The sequence below is a fragment of the Barbus barbus genome (assembly GCF_936440315.1).
Source record: "Barbus barbus genome assembly, chromosome: 2".
Lineage (NCBI taxonomy): Eukaryota > Metazoa > Chordata > Actinopteri > Cypriniformes > Cyprinidae > Barbus > Barbus barbus.
Genome location: NC_136730.1, coordinates 27,255,583 through 27,277,316, shown reverse-complemented (window position 1 = coordinate 27,277,316; position 21,734 = coordinate 27,255,583). Strand labels below are relative to the sequence as shown.

General features: G+C 36.1%; 1 protein-coding gene across 1 annotated transcript in view; it reads left to right on the top strand.

The window, feature by feature from the left end:
* Positions 1 to 2,574, top strand: part of cdh16 (cadherin 16, KSP-cadherin) — a 35,640-nt gene extending 33,066 nt beyond the window's left edge. Inside the window, exons 16-18 of the mRNA XM_079432849.1 lie at positions 650 to 766; positions 1,945 to 2,061; positions 2,169 to 2,574. Coding sequence (XP_079288975.1) covers positions 650 to 766; positions 1,945 to 2,061; positions 2,169 to 2,269 — 335 coding nt within the window. The 3' untranslated portion in view covers positions 2,270 to 2,574. The remainder of the gene's footprint in view (positions 1 to 649; positions 767 to 1,944; positions 2,062 to 2,168) is intronic.
* Positions 2,575 to 21,734: the final 19,160 nt, after the last annotated feature.

The following is a 21,734-nucleotide window of genomic DNA, read 5'->3' as shown; positions in this document are numbered from 1 at the left end:
TCAAAAGACACTAGTGGGGCTTCTTATACCATTGATAAGAGTGAGCAGAGACTGATAACAGCCCCTTGTTTACTGGACTGAGTTCTTGCTTTTGGGTCACACGGCCAAATCCTGATTGGGCAGTGAGGAGTTTTTCCATAAGATTTTGCAGCATTACACTTGACTGCTTGACTTGACCACCTAATTATTTTTGTTAATGTCAAGGGAAAACTTTATAACTCATATTAATAACTATAGAAAACAATATTTGTGCGGACAAATTTTAATGTTGGCTTGACAAAGCCTCATCTGAAAGTTTAAAGTTTGATAGATATATGATGTTATACAGCTACCTTGGCATTGAACATGCTGCTAGCATTGTCTTAGTATGTTACACACAGATTGTAACACATTATTAGAATGTTATAGCAATATTGTTTAGCTGTTTTAGCACATTGCTAGCATTTTAGCATGTTGCTAACATGTTTTAGCACATTGTTAGCATGTTGCTAGCTAGCATGTTTTCGTAACATTAGGGCTACTAACTTGATGCTTGCATATTTTAGTGCATTGCTAATATTTATGTTGTCAAGCCGACAGAGCAATGACATGGTTCTTTATGACTAATCTTTCACGGAAATGTAAGCTGAGATGTCATTTCTTTCCACAGACACTCATACCAACCTGTCTTTGAATGTCCCATACCTGCCTCCAGAGGTTTACATTGTACCCTTTACCATCTCAGACAGCAGCTCTCCACCCAGAAGCACATTCATCAATCTGCCAGGTAACACTCAGGACTAACATAGAACTGAATGAATGAAAAGAGAGCATGTTTATGTAAGGAACGAAACCATGTACGTCATTTCATTACATTCATACATTGCATTCACTAGCTGTCTGAACACAGTGTTAAATGGGCTCAATGGAGACTAATGTTTACTGGAGGTCACAAATTACATTTTTAAATTGAGATCTCTTACAGTGTTCCTCTGACACATAAAGAACGCAATTAAGCCACATTTCCATGATAAAGCAAGCAGAGTCACGTCATTCATGTTATTAAAAATGTACAAATAAGCTTAAGGACTGTTCAGTCAGAGGACATTTGTCAAACAATTTAGCACTAATGTAGTCACTCAGTATCTGTAATGATGGACCCTTGTTTTCTCATAAAGCTTACTGATGTGAGTTTGTGAGAATAGGTGAGACTTTTTTCATGTTAAATCAATGTTTATTTAGATTTTGCCGCCTTTTGCATATTCTCTGGAAGGTACATTGTAAAAAGTGGATAAATGCAGTTGAAGTAATATTGGTCTTATGTGAAAAGTACATTTAAATATGATTCATTCATATTAAATAAAAAATTTTGAATTGAAAAAAAAGAAAAAAAATTTACGTTGAGCATACTGTATATGCGTATTAAGTACATTATCTGACAACAAGGGGTCCTCAAGGGGGCCACGGGATAATTTAACATTAATTTATTATTAATTAATAATTATATTAAAAAAATAAAACAATTGAAATGCTAAAAAACAAGATATAATATAAAAGCATATATAATGAATCATGTTTACCTTAATATATCAACACTACCAGTTAATATAGAACAAGCAGTGTTGTTGTAATTACAGCAGAAATAATTATCTTTGAGTCAAAAAGGTTGAGAACCAATGCTGTGTGTTTTTGTGTCTGCTTGGTCACGCATTCACATTCATTGGTTTAATAGATTCTCTCTTGAAACTCTCCAGTGATGTATGGCATGGCCACAGGTGCATGGCTCCTCCCTCTTTCCCTGTCACGGTCTCATCTTGTGTGACTCTCATGCTAGTTTCCCATGAGACCTCACTGATGCAATCACCCTCACCTAGTGCGCCATAAATATGTCCTCTTTTCCTGTGTGCAACCATTGCCCCTCTAATGCATTTAAAAAGAGCTCAATGGTCATTGTTTCTCTCACAGTGACGGTTTGCCCATGTAATGTGAGGGGGAACTGTAGAACAGCACCAAAACAGCTTCAGGGCATGCCCACTATTCAGTCAACAGTGGGCATCCTGCTTGGAACTCTGGGAGTTATAGGTGAGACATGTACACAGCTCATTCAGAACATCCTGAAATGATTGGAAACGGAAGAGGATAACACAATTTGCTGTTCCTGCAATCACATTTTATGTTCTTGTTTACAGGCGTCATACTGATTGTTATATTTGTGAGATTATCCTACCAGAATTCAGCACCACCAAACAAAGGCTGCCAGGAGCGAGTGCCGCTTAAAGTCTCTCTCTAACTTTTGATCATTCCAGACCATTTGGTCACTACAGTTTTGAAAGTAGCAAAAACTTTTGATACCATATGTTTTTGGTTCTACTGAAAAGTAACATATTAGACAGTATATATAGTTTAGTACCACTGTGAAGAATTCAAAACTTCTCTCTACATGTGATATTTCTATGTTATTTATTTGTTTTTAATCTATGTAGTTACTATCTTTATTGCAATCATAGTTTATAATAATTAGTGGTGATTAAAACTTTGTGGGATCGATAAATCAGTTAATTATTTTTTTCTCTCTGAGTTGTGATTGATGAACTGAAATAAAAACAATAAGAAAACAAGCTCTTGTTTTATCACTCATACACTGAGAAAAACAATTCAAGTTAATGAACTTCATGAGAGCCTCAGATTTTCTTTATATGTCTGTTATTTGTATGCAATCTACTCTAACTGGAACATCCTGTTTGCAATACACTAGTGGCGATTAAAACATTTGGAATGATAAAAAAAAAAAATTCCCCTCTGAGGAGTATGATCGATTTAGTTCAAATTTAATAAACAATCTATGTTTGATTGTCTCATATAAATAAAGAAAATAGACATTGAGAAAGCAAGAGAGAGCTTAACCTCATTCATGTTTTTTTTCAGGTCAAGCAGTTTTAGATATGGAGAATAATAACCCCATCCCCAGGATAATAACCAGGCTGAAATAGTTTCACATTTAGTGAGACAGGACAGATTACCCACAATCCCTTTTAGCCAGCCATCTCCTGTTTATGTTGAGATGACACTGGTGAACGTGACCCAGATGACCTTACAACTCTGCTATATATAGACATTCAGTGCTCCAAAAATAGCCACGCCGCTGAGCAGCCTTCCTGCTACGACTGTAAACGAAGCCTGTTTGGTATCAAATGTATAGCAGGCGTTATTACGTTCTGCTCGTGTTCCCAGCCTCAGGTGCTCTTTTAAAATATCGGTAAGTGTGTCGCATTGCCTCATGCTCTTCCTCTCATGTTGCTGCTAAATCTTGCCATGAGGAACTCATTCACAGGCAACAGATGAACAGTGTAATCGCTCAAGAACTCTGTCATGAGTATTCTGCTATTAAAGCATAGAATCATAATATCACATCCAGGGTTGTTCATTCCACTGGGGCGCAAGGAAAGAATTGTAATGTCCAAAAACGACATGCTGATTATTTACCTTCAAGCAGAGTTCCCGATACAGCCGTTTTCAGGATGTTACCTAATGTAATCTTAAAAATACAACATGTACGCAAATGCTACAAATATGAATTGCTTTTGGAGCCGTCAACACAATATTTAGCTATGAACAACCCCATGAGGGTTATGAATGGTTATGGTTGCGTATTTTGGAAGGGCAGCAGCCCAAAAGAATGTTTACAAAAAGACCCAGTCATTCGTAGGTCAAGCCTAATACTGTGAAAGGCAGGGGCTATATTTAGATTATCTGGCCTTGTTTTACTTCTCTTAGGATCAGATCGGTACAGCTGGCTAACAGGTCAGATTAAACTATCAACCAGCTAAAACTGTGAGCTTTACATGTACATTTTGTTATAAAGAGAGGAAATACAGACTGAAAAACAGGGTTTTTCCTGTTTAAATTATGATCACACGGTGAGACATTTTAATAAAGACATATTTTTGTTTGGTTCCTATAGAACAATAGTTGAACAATATATAGAACAATACTATGTTATGACCTGAAAAGTGTCAGCTTTCAAATTTGGTCTTTTTCTTTTTAAATTCAAATAGTAAATAGCATTTTGTGACTTTTTAATGTGTCGTGACAGATCGCTGTAGTGCCTCAGTTCAAGCGGAGCTGCAGCAGTGAACCGATCATCTTCCTCTTTACTAGTTATAGTATGAAATAAACATGAATTAACATCAGAAGGTATCCTGTTTCAACCGCGGAAAGATGTCAACACACCATTTTTCAAGTTAAGAACAAGTTTTGGCAGTTTCAGCATCATGATTGGTCATATCACCTTTCAAACAAATTCCCTGCAAAGGGTCAAATTGTATACTAACATATTTTTAACACAACTTTTCTGACAAGCTTGCTTAGTAGCTCAACTACATCACTACGAGTCCCATGAAACAAGACATGCATCACAATAAAAAAAAAAAAAAAGGCTTTGTAGAAGCAAGCTAAACTGGCATGGATGTTTCAGGAAATGTGTATTGATCTTATGATTATTTTTGTTAAGACTATCGGCAGAGGTTAGGTGAAACAGTCTTTTCAAACACAATGGAGCATTAACCTTTTAGCACCACACAACAGACATTTCATTTCCAAATTGCTTCCAACTCTACACAGTGGACATTTTCCACTTTAATAGTGTCACTAAATGTGCAAAAAGCAGCATAATATAATTTTGCAGAAATGTCCACATGCGCGTTTTTCCAGCGAGCCTAGGTAAAAAAAAAAAAAAGTATGTATTTCTACACGAGTCCTGTAGTGATTTGCCAAATGTCTTCTGTTCTTGGACAGGAAGAGTGCAGCTGTGATGTCTAGGTGAGACATATAAACATGTTTCAGGGTGATGAAGTAGCCATGATGCTGTTGGTCTGTGGAAAATGAAAGGAAAGGGGACACTGTCCAGCTCTGGAAATGACAAATATTTTCCACAATTTCTCACCACTTTTCCAGAGGTTCACAGCGCATCGACAGCTCTTATCGTTTGATGTTTACACATGTGGAATTTGATGTTTACACATGTGGAGGCTGAGACTGGTGACCTGAAAGCGATGCCACAGTGAGCAGGCCAGCATGAAGATTGGCCATTGCCCCTGCCAGTTTCAGTAACACCCTTCCACACATGCCATGTGCTCACACTTGGGCAGGATTCAACATCAGCAGTGCACTGCATCTTTCTATTTATAATCCTTTTTAATCTATCCAAAATGAGCCAAGTGTTCGCCTGCCTGATTAATTTAATAGGGCCTCGGCCACTTAGCCTCTCTCCACTTTTCCCTGTCGACCCATCTTGTTTACCACAGCTGAGATTGTAAAAGGTGAGTGAAGGTTAGCCATCTAAATCGGAGAGGCCTCCTTCAACCAGAAAAACCTGTAATTGTCTTGATCTGATGCATATTTAATCTTGCCACATTGAGTGATGCAATCTCCAGTGGAGCTTTGTGAAGAGGGACAAGCATGAAATCCAATTTAGTCAGTGATTCAGATTCAGATCACCCTATTGCACCCTGCAGCACAACCTCATGTGGTATATTCATCTAGTTGTCCTCTTCAGCATTTACATTTTCATTACCCAATAATAGTGTTTTTTTTTTTTTTTGGGGGGGGGGGGGGGGGGGGGACTTGTGACTTAATGTCACATGTTATCACTGTTATGCATAACAGTAAGGTATGCATAGGTAACAATGATACCTTCAGTTAAATTAAAGTAAATTAAGGCAATCAGATTTCTGAAACTAAAACTGAGGGCATTTCTATTTCAGCAGTCAAAATAACTTTAAAATGTCCAGTGTTATTACCAGTGTTGGGGAAGCTACTCTGAAACTGTAGCATGATAATCTACAAGCTACACGTAAATTAAAGTAGTTAAGCTACAGTCAAGCTAGCCTTCTGAAGAAGTATACACTATAAAAAATGCTGAGTTAAATACATCCCAATGCTGGGTAAGTATTGAACAGAACACATGCTAGGTTGTTTTCAACCAACGCTGGGTACAAACAACCCAATCGCTGGGTTCGTCCATATATTACCCAGCGCTGGGTTGTATTTAACCCAGCATGTTTTTAGTGTAGCTGCACTACAAGTTACTACCAAAAAGTAGCTAGTTACATTGAAACTACTGTCCCTCGAGCAGAAACTGCACATATGCATCACAGAAGTAATATGACGTTGCAGGAAATCCCTAATCCCAGTGATTGAATAAAAAGGACTGAACTGATTAAAAAAAGGACAATAAACCTGAGACGATATATCGTTTATGTGTGTTCTTCAAGCCATCTCGAGTATTTTCATGTTTAAATATATTAATAATCCATTGCTAATCGATATAGCCTTTATTACATTATAGAATATATTTTCTGCCTCATTGCTTTTTTGGGTGGGAAAAAAATTATACCTTGCATGAGCAAACATTCCTGATTTTTTCATTTCTTTTTTTCTAATGGTAGCCTTTGTTAACAGTCTGAACAGAGTCACATCCTCTGTTCTGCACAGTTAGCACCAGGCAGGCACATGAGATATTTACTCTGCGACATGCTGTGAGGCATGTACTTCTGAGTTTCCATACTGTTAGACTTTGCAACTACTTGAATGTCAGATCTAAATTTAACAACCTTACTGGCCAGCACTGATAACAGAAGTAGAGTTTACTGGCACTGGCACACTGCAGGGGTTGTATTGGGTCCTTATCATAGATGCAGATCACAAGAAAAACACAAGATATTCTCCATTAATTTTAACCAATTATAAATAGTTTGAGATTCAGCAACCTCTCTGATTGGTGCATCTCAGGTCCCAAAGGGTCATAATCCACACAAATGCCTCATTAGACACGACAGGGCAGTCGTGGCCTAATGGTTAGAGAGTCAATAGGTTGTAATCCAAAGGTTGTGAGTTTGAGTCTCAGGAATGGTAGGTGGGGGGAGTGAATGTACGACTGAGGTGCCTTTGAGCAAGGCACCGAACCCTCAACTGCTCCCCGGGCGTCGCAGCATAAAATGGGTAAATGCAGAGCACAAATTCCGAGTATGGGTCACCATACTTTGTTGTATGTCACTTTCACTTTCATCAGAAGGGCTAGTTAATGGAGTACAATATTTATGATATTGACCTTAGTTCATTTTAATCTACCATGATTCTGTGACGTTTTCAACATTAAATAAAAAGATTGTACAGATAAATGGTGATAATTTGAATTTGCACCCTTATGTGCTATATAGTATGAATATGAATAGTATGAATGAAATTCAGACATACTGCATCAGCATTACTGTCACGTGACCTACCAGCGTCAGTTGTATTGCTTCACTATATTCACAAATTCTTTGTATCTGTAAATAGGTCCTAGACAGATGATTTCTATAGAGAGATATAATAATACAATTTAACTTCACAAAAATATTTATAATAGTGAAGTTTGTTAAGATTTGTTTTTCTAAAACTGTAAAAATATATATATTTTTTTTTTATATTTCAATCTATTTCCAAATGTACAAAGACATTTCATTTACAAATATCAGCTACTAGCCTATAATCAGCTAATGAGATCAGTTTCGTTAGAAATAATGTTTTCCTTTCCAACAAAACTAAATTTAAAACCAGAATAAAAGGGCTCATATATTAGGTTATGATAGGTTAAAATTTTCAGTTAGAACAGGGTTAGGAGAATATAGGCAATCAATTAACATCTTGTTTATTAAACTTCTTGTTGTATAAAGCAATCATGCTTTTGACCATCAGCACGGCTGTGAAGGCCTGCTGTGATATTACCAAGGCTCATTCCCGAACTCAGAGCTGATAAAAGTGTTTCAAAAAGAGCGAGAGCCTTTAGTCTGGCGAACAGCCACCTGCTATGATATTAAAGCAAAGTATCACTTTTTAAAGTACACACTATAAATAGAATATTAATTGATGTGTATGTACACTGATAACTGGCTAAAGCACTCAACTATATATTTTAGATATTTATGAATTTTGGTACAAACATGAACTTTTCTGCATAAGTGTACTATGTCAGACAGATTAATATTGCATCAAGGGAGTGTTGACAATAATTTCTGACATCGCATAGAGGTCCTTAGCAGCGGCTATTAATGTACTACAGTTAAAAAGACTCACTTCAGAGCCACTTCAACCGATATTTGTTAGGCTACACGTGCAAGTGCTTGAATAGACTGAGGGTTGGAGTGGCATTATAGGACAAAAGCCATGAATGTGAACCTCTGCATTGGTTTGTAATTTACTTTTTCCTATTTTTAAAATAAAATTACATTTTCTTGTCTTGTCAGCCTGATCTTCTGTATGTGCACCTCTATTATTATTTGTGTCATAAAGACACTGCAGACTTTATAGTTAAAATGATGAGATTGTAGATGGCATTTACTGTGATTTAGGTGGCCGCGTGATTTGCTATTTTCAGAAAGAGGTCCTGTTGCTTAAAACTGCCTGCCAGCTAATGGCCCTAGTTATCGCTCAAAGAAAGCGACAGACTTGGGGCTAATAGAATAGACCTTTCTGTTATTGCATTACGATGTCGGCTAGTTGCTGCTCAGTGAAAATGCTGCCTGGCCATTCTAACTGCATTAAAGTGCATTTACACTGTGGAGAATGCAACATGCTTTACATATCAGATGGTCTGTCTTTGTCAAGATCTCTAAATGCCAGCATGTTGAACAGATGGGTTGACTGTACAGCAGTACCGCCTATGCAGTAACAGTAACTATTTCATAACATTCATGCAATCTTTTTTTTTTTGTCTAAAATTCTGGGCTTGCATCTCACAACACACCTTTAATAAAAAAAATAATAATAAAAAAGGTAATGTTGACTTTATATTTCACAATTCAGACTTGCAGTTCTGATAAAAGAGTTAACATCTCAATTCTGAGACTGTATCTTGTAATTATGAGAAGGCAACAATTCTGAGATATAAACTCGGAATTGTGAAGAAAAAAGTTAGAAGTGTAAAATAAAAATGAGTTTGTTTCCTGTGGTGGAAACAAGCTTCCTTAGGTCTGGGTTCTAATCAACAGTGTTGTTATTACTAATGTTTTAATTCATTCAAACAATGTTGAGATAAAATATAAATACTATATGAAAAACATTTTTAAGTGATTTAACAAACATTAAAAATGTTGCCTTGTCAACTATAACCAAAATAAAATAAATAGTAAATTTACTAAAACGTAAACTTAAAACCAATAAATAAATTAAAGCTAAAAATGAGAAACTTCAACTAAAATTAAAATAAAAACCTGCAAATGTAAAATCTCTTCCAAAACATTAATAAATACAATATGTAAAGAATATAAAGTGATAAGTTGACTTAACGTTTTTTAATGATTATTTACTTAATAATTTTAAGGCAACAGGTTTCATCAATTTCTTTAAGTTAAGTCAACTTATCACTTTTTACAATGTCTCTTATATGGTAACTCTGAAAGGGACAGTTCAGCCACGAATGAAAATTCTGTCATTAATTGCTCACCCTCATGTCGTTCCAAACCCGTAAGATCTTCGTTCATCTTCGGAACACAAATTAAGATAATTTTGATGAAATCCGTGAGTTCTCTGACCCTCCTATAGACAGCAACAGCTGAAACGTTCAAGGCCCAGGAAGGTGGATATCATTAAAATAGTCCATGAGACATTAGTGGTTAAACCTTAATGTTATGAAGCTACAAGTCTACATTTTTGTGTGCAAAGAAAACAAAAATAACTTTATTAAATGGAAGAGAAGAAATCATGGAATAAAGTTGATATTTTTGTTTTCTTTGTGCACAAAAAGTAGTCCCGTAGCTTCATAATATTAAGGTTGAACCACTGAAGTCACATGGACTATTTTAAGAATGTCCTTACTACCTTTCTGGGCCTTGAATGTGGTAGGACCATTGCTGTCTATGGAGGGTCAGAAAGCTTTCAGATTTCATCAAAAATATCTTAATTTGTGTTCTGAAGATGAACGAAGGTCTTACAGGTTTGGAACAGCATGAGGGTGAGTAATGACATCATTTTTATTTTTGGGTAAACTATTCCTTTAACTTTGTGGTCAATACTTGGTTGGTATGGCCCTAAAGAATCTCCTCTCTATTATCAAAGTATGACAGAATTTTACTCTTTAAAGCGTAATCAAATTGAAAATGATTCACGCAACAAAACATCTTTGTATTCACTATTCAGTCTAACTTAGTGATGTTCAGCTTTAGTTAAAAGCATACTGTTTATTAATTTCTATAAAGGCTGGTGACATAAGCGCCAAAGACAGTGTGGCTGTTGTGATTGGCTTAATTCTAACATAAAGGCGTGATCACATTGCTGGAGAAATAGTTTGCTGTGATTCATAGCCTGGCTGAAAGCAGCAAATCTAATATGGCAAGCCGTTTTGACTTTTATTCCTTCCCAGGATATGAATTCTTGATATCAACAATTCAGTTTTTACTAGTTAAAATGCTAATTGTTGATATCTGTAATTGTATTTTCACTAGTTAAATGTCACCATAGGCTGCCATTCAAAAACAATTGTTGATATCAAGAATTAATTTCTTACTAGTTGAAATTGCAATTCTTACTAGTAAAAACCTTTATTTTTGATATCAGTAATCACGTGGTTACTAGTACAGACGTCTATTCTTGATATCAGCAATTTAATTGTCACTAGTGACAATGTTCATTTCTGATATCTGAAAATGTATTTCTGATATCAACAATTGGGAGGGTAAATTCTGATATCTAAAATGACTTTTGTTACTAGTAACAATCACATTAATGATATCAGAAATGAACATTGTCACTACTGACAATTAAATGGTGACATTTAACAATGATATCAAAAATTGTCAGTGTTACTAGTAGAAATCGAATTCCTGATATCAAGAATTAGCATTTTAACTGGTGAAAATTAAATAGTTGATATCAAGAATTAACATTGTTACTAGTGAAAACTGAATTGTTGATATCAAAGATTCATATCCTGAGAAGCTTGCCATAAATCTAAGATACATGTGAGAGTACAACACTACCCAAACATAATAGCCTCATTACGTGTTGTATTCCACATTGAGGCAGACATTAGTTTTGTTTAAACCTTTTTATAGGCAGTGCTGCATAGTGAATACCCCTACTCAAAGGGTGAGCATAAAGAAGCTAAATTATGCTATTCTTCTGTACCTTGAATAGGAAGTTAGATTTTTCTGTGGGCACATCCGCTGCATTGTCTTGGTTGTCATGGAAACAGCGCAACTCTGGGGCTTTAATTCAGATTGATTCTCTTTCTTTTTCCTTTTGAACGACACGCTATTTTGTATGTCATTCTCTTTTGTGCTGAAGATATCCTGCTGAGCAAAACTAGCACTTAAATAACTGCGTTTATCCACACCTTTTGACAGTGCGCTCAAAAAGTGCAATTCTGCAAAATGAAAAGCTTCATTCCAGACTGTCTGCCAGACATGAGGAGCTACAGCTCAATTATTATGTGCACCATGTGACACAGAACAGGGCTGAAGGGCTCATGACAAATACAGCTCTGTCCTCAGATCAATATGTGTATTTTTTACTTCATGGCTCTTTCTCATCACTCTTTCCTGAGTGAGTCAGATTGTAGAAAGCAACAGCATGCCACCTACACACACTGGCCACTCTGTCTTGCCAATGGTAGTGAAGCTCTCTGGGCTCAGTCTTACTACAGTCATATGCCCAGTCACCCACACGAGCCGCCCACTGTCTGAGTCTTTACTAGGTGGTGTGAACGCGGGCCATCACAAGCAGACATATAGCTGCTATGTGTGGGATTACATCCATTACTCTGAACGCATGTGGGCCAAGTGCATTATCATTGTGATACTGGCTGTTACATGCCAATAATGCATGATTCATTCTTTATTATTCTGTGCGATTATGCGTTTTCATGGACAAAAAACAATTCAGAATATCTTCTTTTGTGTTTCAGAGAAACAATTAAGTCACACATGTGTTAAAACAACATGGATGAATAAATGATGACAACAGTTTCAGTGTTAAGTGAATTTTCGTCCACAACAGTGTTGTTGTTAAAAGGATAGTTCACCCAAAACTGAAAATTCTGTCATTAATTACTCATGTCGTTCCAAACCCGTAAGACCTTTGTTCATCTTCAGAACACAAATTAGGATATTTTTGTTTAAATCCGAGAGCATAGACAACTACCACGTTCAAGGTCCAGAAAGGTATAAGGACATCGATAAAATAATCCTTGTGACCTCAGTGGCTCAACTGTCATTTTATGAAGCTACGTGAATACTTTTGTGTGCAAAGAAAGCAAAAATTATGAATTTATTCAACAATTCCTCTCTTCCATGCCATTCTCCGCTGTGCGTTCATACGAGAACCACGATGCATGTGGTGCACCACATGAGGATGAGTAATTAATGATTTTATATATATATATATATATATATACATACATAATGAGCAGCATAAAAATAATACTAAAGTAACACTGGTCCGCAACACATTCAGCCTTCATGATCATCTGTCTGTCCCCCATGAGAGGCCTTGAACCATATGGCTCCTAAATGTGACAAGTAGAGGGTTTCAACTCAGTTTTTCCATTTGCTCAGGCCCTCTATTTAAACAGTTGACCTCTGACCCTTTCATTTATGAGCTGCCAGGCTGAGAGCTCAACTGGAGAGTTTTGTTTTATCTCCCAGTGTGAGGGAACTATCAGTGGTTTTAATCTTGCTCTGCTCTTCCAGGAACAACAGCCCCGATATGGCTGCATTAAAAGTTTAGACAGGCCAGTTGGACAGTTGCTCCGCTTAGATCTCCTGTAAAGCCTATCGGACTCTGTCTTTGACTCCCTCCTAAACCCTGGAGACCAGCAGACATCCTGCTCTCATCTATATGGTGGCTACTCATCAACATGGTGAAAATGTCTATATAAGAACTACAGGGACTCCAGATTATAAAGATACATGATTAATTTAATTTTAAAGAAGTTAATTAGTTGATTTCATCAGTTTCTCAGTTGAATTTTGTCAATGAGTTGCACAAATAAGCTCCCACTAATGCATTATATTGAATAGTAAACTGCTCCTTAACCTGCATTAAACCATAGGTTGTTTCTGTCTTCGGTGAGATCAGCTGTTTCCCAAATAATCTTGTACAATACCTTGGACTGGCTGACCATCGTGCATCCCATAAATAAGAGTGGTTTCAGGTCAGCTGTTATTTCAGCCGTTACCAAGGAAACACTGTAGTTGAAAAAGCTGTGAAAATTGCCATGTACTCCTGTATCATGTTAGCAGGTGATAAGATGGTGGATATTTTGTTGAGCACGTTCTCTGGAAACTTGAAAAATTGATTGCATTGACTACACAGATAAAGACACAGGTGACAAGGATGGAGATCAGCCAGAATCCATTTTTAGATTGCAGACAGCTTAATGCATCTTTGTTTTTAGCATAGACTGTAAAAAAATGTTTTAGACTCAGAACAACAATATATGGCATTTATGATTACTGTGTTTGATTATTTTATTTAAGTTTCAATATTATTTTATTTCATTTCATTTTTTTATATATATTTTATATTTTATTTCATTATTAATTTATGGTTTATCTTAGCGATCTCTCATTCTGTCCTGTCAATTAAAATGCATTTTTAAGAAATGAATGTTTATTCACATGTTTGACTCACTCAGAATGGTAAATTCCCCACTTCTAGTATTTGCCACTCTTTGTCTAAATAAGCATTGTATTTGAAGCAGTACTTGAATGGAAAGAATGTGAGCAGCTGATTTGTAGTTAAGTTAAAATTGGCGCAGTTACAGTTATGACTCTTGGCGAAACACACGTGCAAAGGCTTTTCTCGCAAGGTGGTGCTTTCCAGCAACAAAGCGCTGGCGGACATGTGACCTATTGAATGGTGACTGGAAAGCATGCAAGTGCTACTGTCAACACCAGCGCATAAATAAAGATAGGGCCTCACCACCATCGCCACCAACCAGCTACGCTTTTTATAGGGATGCTTTGATTTATAAAAGGCAGAGGGGTCTATTTTTTGACTAACCAGTCTTATGATGGAAACTTTTGATGGATGCATGACTGACCCCCATGGCCTGAGTGTGGCTGGGGTTTAGGGAGATAGTGCTTGGTGCAGAGTGAGTGACACTGCAGCCAAAGTCTGTATATGTACTGGAGGCCGTCCAGGACTAAATGATATTGCAGTAATGGACTCCTGTGGTGGAGTTCCTCAAGGAAAACCTCGCAGTCACGTAAGATGACAATATGACAGTGACAAGCATGAGATTTTCCCGTTCATGGGAAAAAAACAATGTCCTTTTAAAGGTACAAATCTTAAGTTGTACAGAATGGCTTTCACCCTTTTAAGACACGCATACGCGTGATTTCTGTTCGCACGTTCATTCTATGAATCAAACGTACGCATATTCGAGAGATGATTGTATGATCAAATGTAGGATGGTTTCTGTGCAACATTTTATAAATGAAGCCCCTGGTTTGAACACATCTCAGGAGATATTTTGTCTCACTCCTCTTTGCAGATCCTCTCCAAGTCATTAAGGTTTCAAGGCTGACGTTTGCCAACTCGAACCTTCAGCTGCCACAGTTATTTTGTGTTTCTTCCATTTGCGAATAATCGCACCAACTGTTGTCACCTTCTCACCAAGCTGCTTGGCGATGGTCTTGTAGCCCATTCCAGTCTTGTTTAGGCCCACAATCTTGTCCCTGACATCCTTGGACAGCTCTTTGGTCTTGGCCATGGTGGAGAGTTTGGAATCTGATTGATTGATTGCTTCTGTGGACAGGTGTCTTTTATACAGGTAACAAACTGAGCTTAATCTCAGCTCCTTACCTGTATAAAAGACACCTGGGAGCCAGACATCTTGATCATTGATAGGGGATCAAATACTTATTTCACTCTTAAAAAAGCAAATCAATTAATAAATGCGAATTTTTTTGTTGTTATTCAGTCTCTCACTGTTCAAATAAACCTACCATTAAAATTATAGGCTGATCATTTTTTGTCAATGGGCAAAAGTACAAAATCAGCAGGGGATCAAATATTTTTTTTTTTTTTTTTTGTATGTCCATAGCTTTTATTGATTTTTATTTCAGTTTAAGTTTTGTACAACAAATTAAGCTGAATGAAAATGCCTTGGCAATTTGCTGAAATAAAACAAGTTTAGGTTTAAATATAAACAGTTAAATCTCTCTCTCTCTCTCTATCTCTCTGTATGTGTGTGTGTGTGCGAGTGATGTGTGTGGGTTTGTGTGCATCAGTTAAAGCAGCGCATTAATAAGGAAAGGTGATTAAACTGACTTGGAACTACCTGTGCATTAAACGGTTTTACCGCATACCTGCCAGCCAATCAGAATCCAGTATTCAGACAGACCATGGAATAATGAATAATTATCATAAATAATTATTAGTTATTATTAGTACTTATTATAATAAATACTTATTTTTAATTAATTGCCCATGCAAGTCATCTCATTTATTTAATGATTCATTGGTATTGTTTTAACAATTAATTGATAAAATATTATATGTAATGTAATTTGCAGTGGCAGATACTTGCAAAGAAACTTACATTGCATTTTAATTGCGGTGTGAGGCTTATAGATTATAGACAAAATGTCATTAAATATACTCAGTAATTAATAAAATAAAAGGCTTAGTTAAAATATATTAAAATGAGTTGAAACAACACCTTATGGATCAATAAATTGATAATAAAATTCAATTACAAATAAGGTGAAGAAATACCCTGGATCAATAAATGGTAATAAAATATAATAATAATAATAAAAACTAAATAACTATTTAATTAATTGCCCAGACATTTATTTGTTTTAAAAATATTTAATAGCAAGATTTTATTTTTTAGCTTATACTGGCAGACTTTTGTAGCCTACATTTGTATTCAAAGTATATTTTATCAGTTCACATCTTTCCTGGGAACTGAACCCATGACCTAGTGTTGCTGTGCTATTTGATCCACAGGAACCCATTACATATTTCACTCACATAAACTGAACCTCTTACTGACCTTCGGAACATCAAAACGTTTAATTAGTGGTTGAGAATGTGAGCACAGTGTAATAGCAAGTGACCTATGCAGTGGGAGACTGACCATTCTGACACATCTGAGTGTTGTTTTTTGGGTGAAAGGTTAATGTGATGGCATGGTCAAGAGGGCGGCTTTTCAACTGACAGAAAGCAGACATGGTGGCCACTTTGTTCTTCCCATCACTGAGTTGGCTTGAGTGAATTCATCAGCCACAGAATTACAGAAACGATAATCTCTATCTGGGTGTATGGCGTGTACACACAACCATTTTTAAATGTGTGGGGGAGAGGAAATCATATATAAATATAGTCAGTGGGTTTAAAAGTGAGATGTCACTGCCTGTCTAATGAAGGGATGGGCGGATGGTGAGAAGGCTTTGAAACATTTCATGCTGGTATTATAAGATTATTAGGAGGGCTGGGTAAAAATATTGATTTCTCGCTTTTAATCATTCTAATTTTTACGAAACAATTATCGATTCTTAAATCCCAACAATCAATTAATCTAGCCTGTTTTCCGTTAATGAACAGAACATTGTAGCGCACAATCCCATCCAATAAACTGCAATAAGCTTTGTGCTTGGTTACTTTTGATAGAAAAAAAATTCTCAAATTCTTACAATTTTATTACAGTATTAAAAATAAATGCCAATTTGGCACTGTTTAATGTGGAATGACAGATCGCTGAGGTAGCACCTCAGTTCAACAGATCTGACGTGATCTGATCATCTCCTCCGCTTTAATACTAGTTTCGGCACGAAATAAACATGAATGAACATCCGAAGGTATGTTAAAAGAAAGAGTACAACTTACCGAACTCTGTATCCTGTCTCATGTAATCGCTCAGTGTTTCAACCGCAGAAATAGGCAACAGCTTGTAAACAACTACTCAACGTCACATTTAGCCTACCTCAGAAAGAAACATATTTGGTGACCATAAACTCATTAGTTTAATTTATGTTTTAATAAATCTGTCAAGTTTTTATGATAGCCACTATTTAAATGTTAATATTTAAAAAAACGGTTGAGAGATTTTTTTTTTTTTGCTTGAGAAACGTAGGCTACCTGATATATAGCCAAAATAATCCATATGTGACCCTGCCACAAAACCAGTCATAAGCGTCCATTTTTTTAAATTTAGAGATTAATACATCATCTGAACGCTGAATAAATGAGCTTTATGTATGGTTTTAATTAATTAGGATAGGACAATATTTGACCAAGATACTTGAAATATTACTTGAGATATTTGAAAATCTGGAATCTGAGGGTGCAAAAAAAAAAATCCAAATATTGAGAAAATCCCAGTAGTCCAAATGAAGTTATTAGCACTGCATACTAGCCTACCAATCAAAAATTAAGTTTTGATATGTTTACAGTAAGAAATGTATGAAATATCTTCATGAAACATTATCTTTACTTAATATCCTAATGATTTTTGGCATAAAAGAAAAATGGATAATTTTGACCCATATAATGTATTTTTGGCTATTGCTACAAATATACCCATGCTACTTTTGACTGGTTTTGTGGTCCATATTGAATTGAACAATCAGAATTAGAATCAAATCGAAAGCTTATGAGCCAGAGTCTAATAGAATTATGAAATTTGTTTCAAAACCCGGCCCTACTTATTAGAAGTAATGCACATTTGCATTATAAATCTTTGTAAAGTATAAATGTCACGCTAAGGGTAGGGGAACATCCTTGATGTGTCATTTCCAAAATATTGCAAGACATGTAAGGATGATACATCCTTGAATATCCTTTACACTTTGCCAGTAATACCTACACTGCTTTACTGTTTGGTTGCTATGATGATGCTGATTCAAATGGTTTGAGGACAAATCAGCAAATCGATGTCATTTAGTCTACATGCCAACAGAATTCAGCCAGGCCATGTCACCATAATCATCTGGGAAAAACCCCGGACTGGCTGAATCTTGTGACCGATGAAGGTATCCAGGTATGTAATAAAGTAATTCTCATCAATGGAAATTGTGTGTGGGAATCAACAACCCCTCTTAGCACCTCTGCCAATATTATTACTAATAAATACATAAAACAGGCATGCCTGTGGTCCTGCCGAGATTCTCGCTTCTCAGCAATGCTATTTTAGCAGGACAGGCTTGTACTAACCCCGCCAAGCCTGTAAACGTATACCCTGCTGGTAAATGACCCAGTCAGTCATGTCAAAGTGGACCATCCCTGACCCCCAACACAGGGACTGCTATGATGAGTTATTGATAGCCAGATCAGTAATCATACATGCTTCCTGCGTATATCACTTCAGTGTTGTGACTAATGGTGACAGTCACACAGTGAATTGTGATTTGACAGGGTATGAATGCTCAAGATCAAGGTTAAGAAGAGAACTCCTATTGCTCTCAGCAAAGGAAAAGTAGGAGAATTTCAATGAAATCTCTCCATGACGTGTTTCTAGATAAAAATACCTTTGGGACATTGCATTTCACAGAAATGCAGAAGATATTTCAGTTATCTTTAATTTATCTGATTTGAAAGGACAAAATATTACTTGTTCAGAGTAACATGGCAACATCAGCCTGTGAAGTGATGTAAGGTGAATTTAACCTGGCCTACATTGACTGTCCCCTGCAGTTTAACACTCAAACCAGCTCCTCACTCTAGTCTCCAAAAAGCTGAATACAAAGAGTAGGCTTTACGTCCTGTCATCCCGTCACTGTTTAAACTGCCCTGTCAATCATCTTGTCATAGCTAACATCCTCCACATTTCATTTAATTTCCCACCATATTGGAAAGAAATGAAGTGGCACATCGATCTGCCAGTCATTGGTCTTTCATGTGTTTGTATAATGATGCATTTAAAAGTTAATCACCAAATGGATCTTTATAAAGGTTCACAATGTTGTTGCAAATGAAATATAATGGATAACATAAAATAAATATGTTTCAGGTTCGATATTGATTATTAGTCACTCAAACCGCTTTATCTAAATCTCTCTACTTAAAGGGATAGTTCAGTCTCTTTAAGACCAAGTACATAGCAGGTTGGATTTTCTAGCTTTTCATAATGGTTTTTCATGAATATTCTATTATATGAAGACGATAGTTCTACTTACACCAATATTTATTACAGAAATTAAAAGTCTTCGAGTCTCACATATAAATAAGGCAGGCTAAGGGGATATAGATAAAGCTCTATGACTTTCTATTGCGGCACACAAGAGATATTTTTATAGTTTTGGTGACCGTTAGCATACACTGTATGGAGGAGAGAGAAAAAAAAGAAGGAAAGACAAAAATAAAAAAAGAAATAAAACTTTTGGTGGTTTAAATAGCTGTGAATTAAAAAAAAAACAATCCTATGTTAAATGAAAAGTGTGTGGTTGTCTGATGGGGTATTCTTAGCCTGTGAGATAAACCAGAGCGTGAGGCCGCATAGAAACGCCATAACATTTCATTAAATTTATTTTCGTGACCATGTCTCAATAGCTTGGGTTTGTGATTGTATCTACAGCCTGCTTTGGTTTCCCTCGGGCGATATTGGTTATTTCTCAGATTGAGACAGTGGTTGATATTATTGATATCCACGCTACCAAAAATATCAACTTGCTGCTATTTTTATGGCATCCATGCAGTTTACATTACATGACACATTGATTGCAGCCATATATTTTGTGCTTGCTCAGGTATCCTTGATCTGTACACTGGCTATTCTGGGAATTCTATTTCTGCAAATATGTTAAATATATACTAGACATCCAGCCTCAGTCATTGTTAATGAAGCTGCAAACAGAAACATTTCCATAAATCAGACTGCTCAAATAACAGATAACAGACAACGGAGGCAACAGAGTTATGGCTCCACATGGGATCACTTAGCAACCAAACGCATGACATCATCACTTCATGCAAAGAATCAGATACTATGATGTCATCAGGAAATGCATGACCTTGAAGAAAGGAAGTGTGTATGATGTTACTGATGTTATACACACAGAATGTATAAGATACAGGTTTCTTGTTGTTAATTTTTATTAGTGCAAATGTATAACAAAATATGGTACACTAATATAACATGTCTTGACTATTAAATAAAAATAATTTGATTGTCTAGGGTGCCTGCTGTAAAAATGAAGTACACCGAAGGCTTCTTATAGCGCTTGGCTAAAACCTCTTCACTTTGTAGCTATATGCTGCCATCTGCTGGGTAATGATAATTACACCAACAAAAATGTGGTGTGCACTGTAAAACATATTTTGCTAGAATAAAAAATTAGAATAATTTGTTTTTTTTAATAGAATAAAAAAATGATATTTCAATCTTTCTACTTTAAAATTTCATCTTCAGTTCAATGTTTTACTTGTCAATAGTATTACAATGTTTTACAATGTTATATATTGCATTTGTGGAATTGAATTGCAAGTTCGGAGTGAAAACTGAATCCTGCCACTGAAAAAGTTTGTGGTGAAACAATTTTCACTCAGAAATTACTAGTACATTTGACAAATAATTACAAAGAAGCAATTAACACACTATAATAATCTTGTAACGTTTCATTGTTTTATTTAAAGAAATATATATATTTACAGTGTAGACACCCTACAGGAAAAGAACTATTGAGCAAAATGTAAGCGTTTGTAACCTTTAACATGAAATCATTTTTAAAAAGCACAAAACGCATGTAGTCTTTTACCTTATAGTTAAGCATAGTTTACAGTATATTCATATAGTTTTTAATAAAGTGTCTTTATGAAATCTATTAGTTAAATTAAAACCAATGTTGCAATATTGAACTAAAAGTGAATTCAGTTTAATACAGTGCAAGTAAAAATAAACAATGCCTGCTGGAAGCATAAAACTGCTGATTCTGAACGCTTGCAGTATAGATGACATCATTTTGGCATAAGCAGACATGTGTCAGCTGAGCAACTGCCCTTGAATGCTAACGGATAGCTTTCTCCAGGTATTATACACCTCCTTGTCACATTGTCTTTAAAAAATGTGTCATTCAAGGAAAGACCTAGAGCAAATGTCAAGACCAACTAACTGCAACAGACAACATGTTCCAGACTTTATTATTGCTCGTGTCTGCTGTGCGTATCATGGCAGCACATGGCTAGGCAAACAGTGAGCACCCCTCAGTCCTCCTTATTATCATTTATTTCCCCGTGTAATGAGCCTTAGCCTGATTACCTGATGGAACAGGTCTGTGCTATTGAATATTCCACACACTTAGACTGCTCCCTGCAGGAAAATAATGACTCACAGATTGACAAGGTTAAACATTCTCCAGCCTCTGTCAATTCTAACGGCTGCAAACAGAGGCGGAATCGTGAGCTGAAAAACTGTGTTACGGAAAACCATGCTGAGCACACATGCTAGAGCTTTTTGGTAAAAGCTTAAAGGGGTCATTGGATGCCCATTTTACACAAGTTGATATGATTCTTTAGGGTCTTAATGAAAAGTATATAACATACTTTGGTTCAAATTTCCCCTTTACCCTGTCAAAATCAGCTCTGTTTTCAGCAAGCCATTATACTCCGTTGCTTTAAATGCAAGTGAGCACTGTAGATAAAGTTGGATCACGAATGATTCGCACGAACATAGACACATTTATATAGATCGGGGATCGCCGCATTCACTTCAAAGCAAAAGTAACATTAATCCTCTGCGTCTTCAGCGGCTCAGATGTCAGGAGTTAATGATG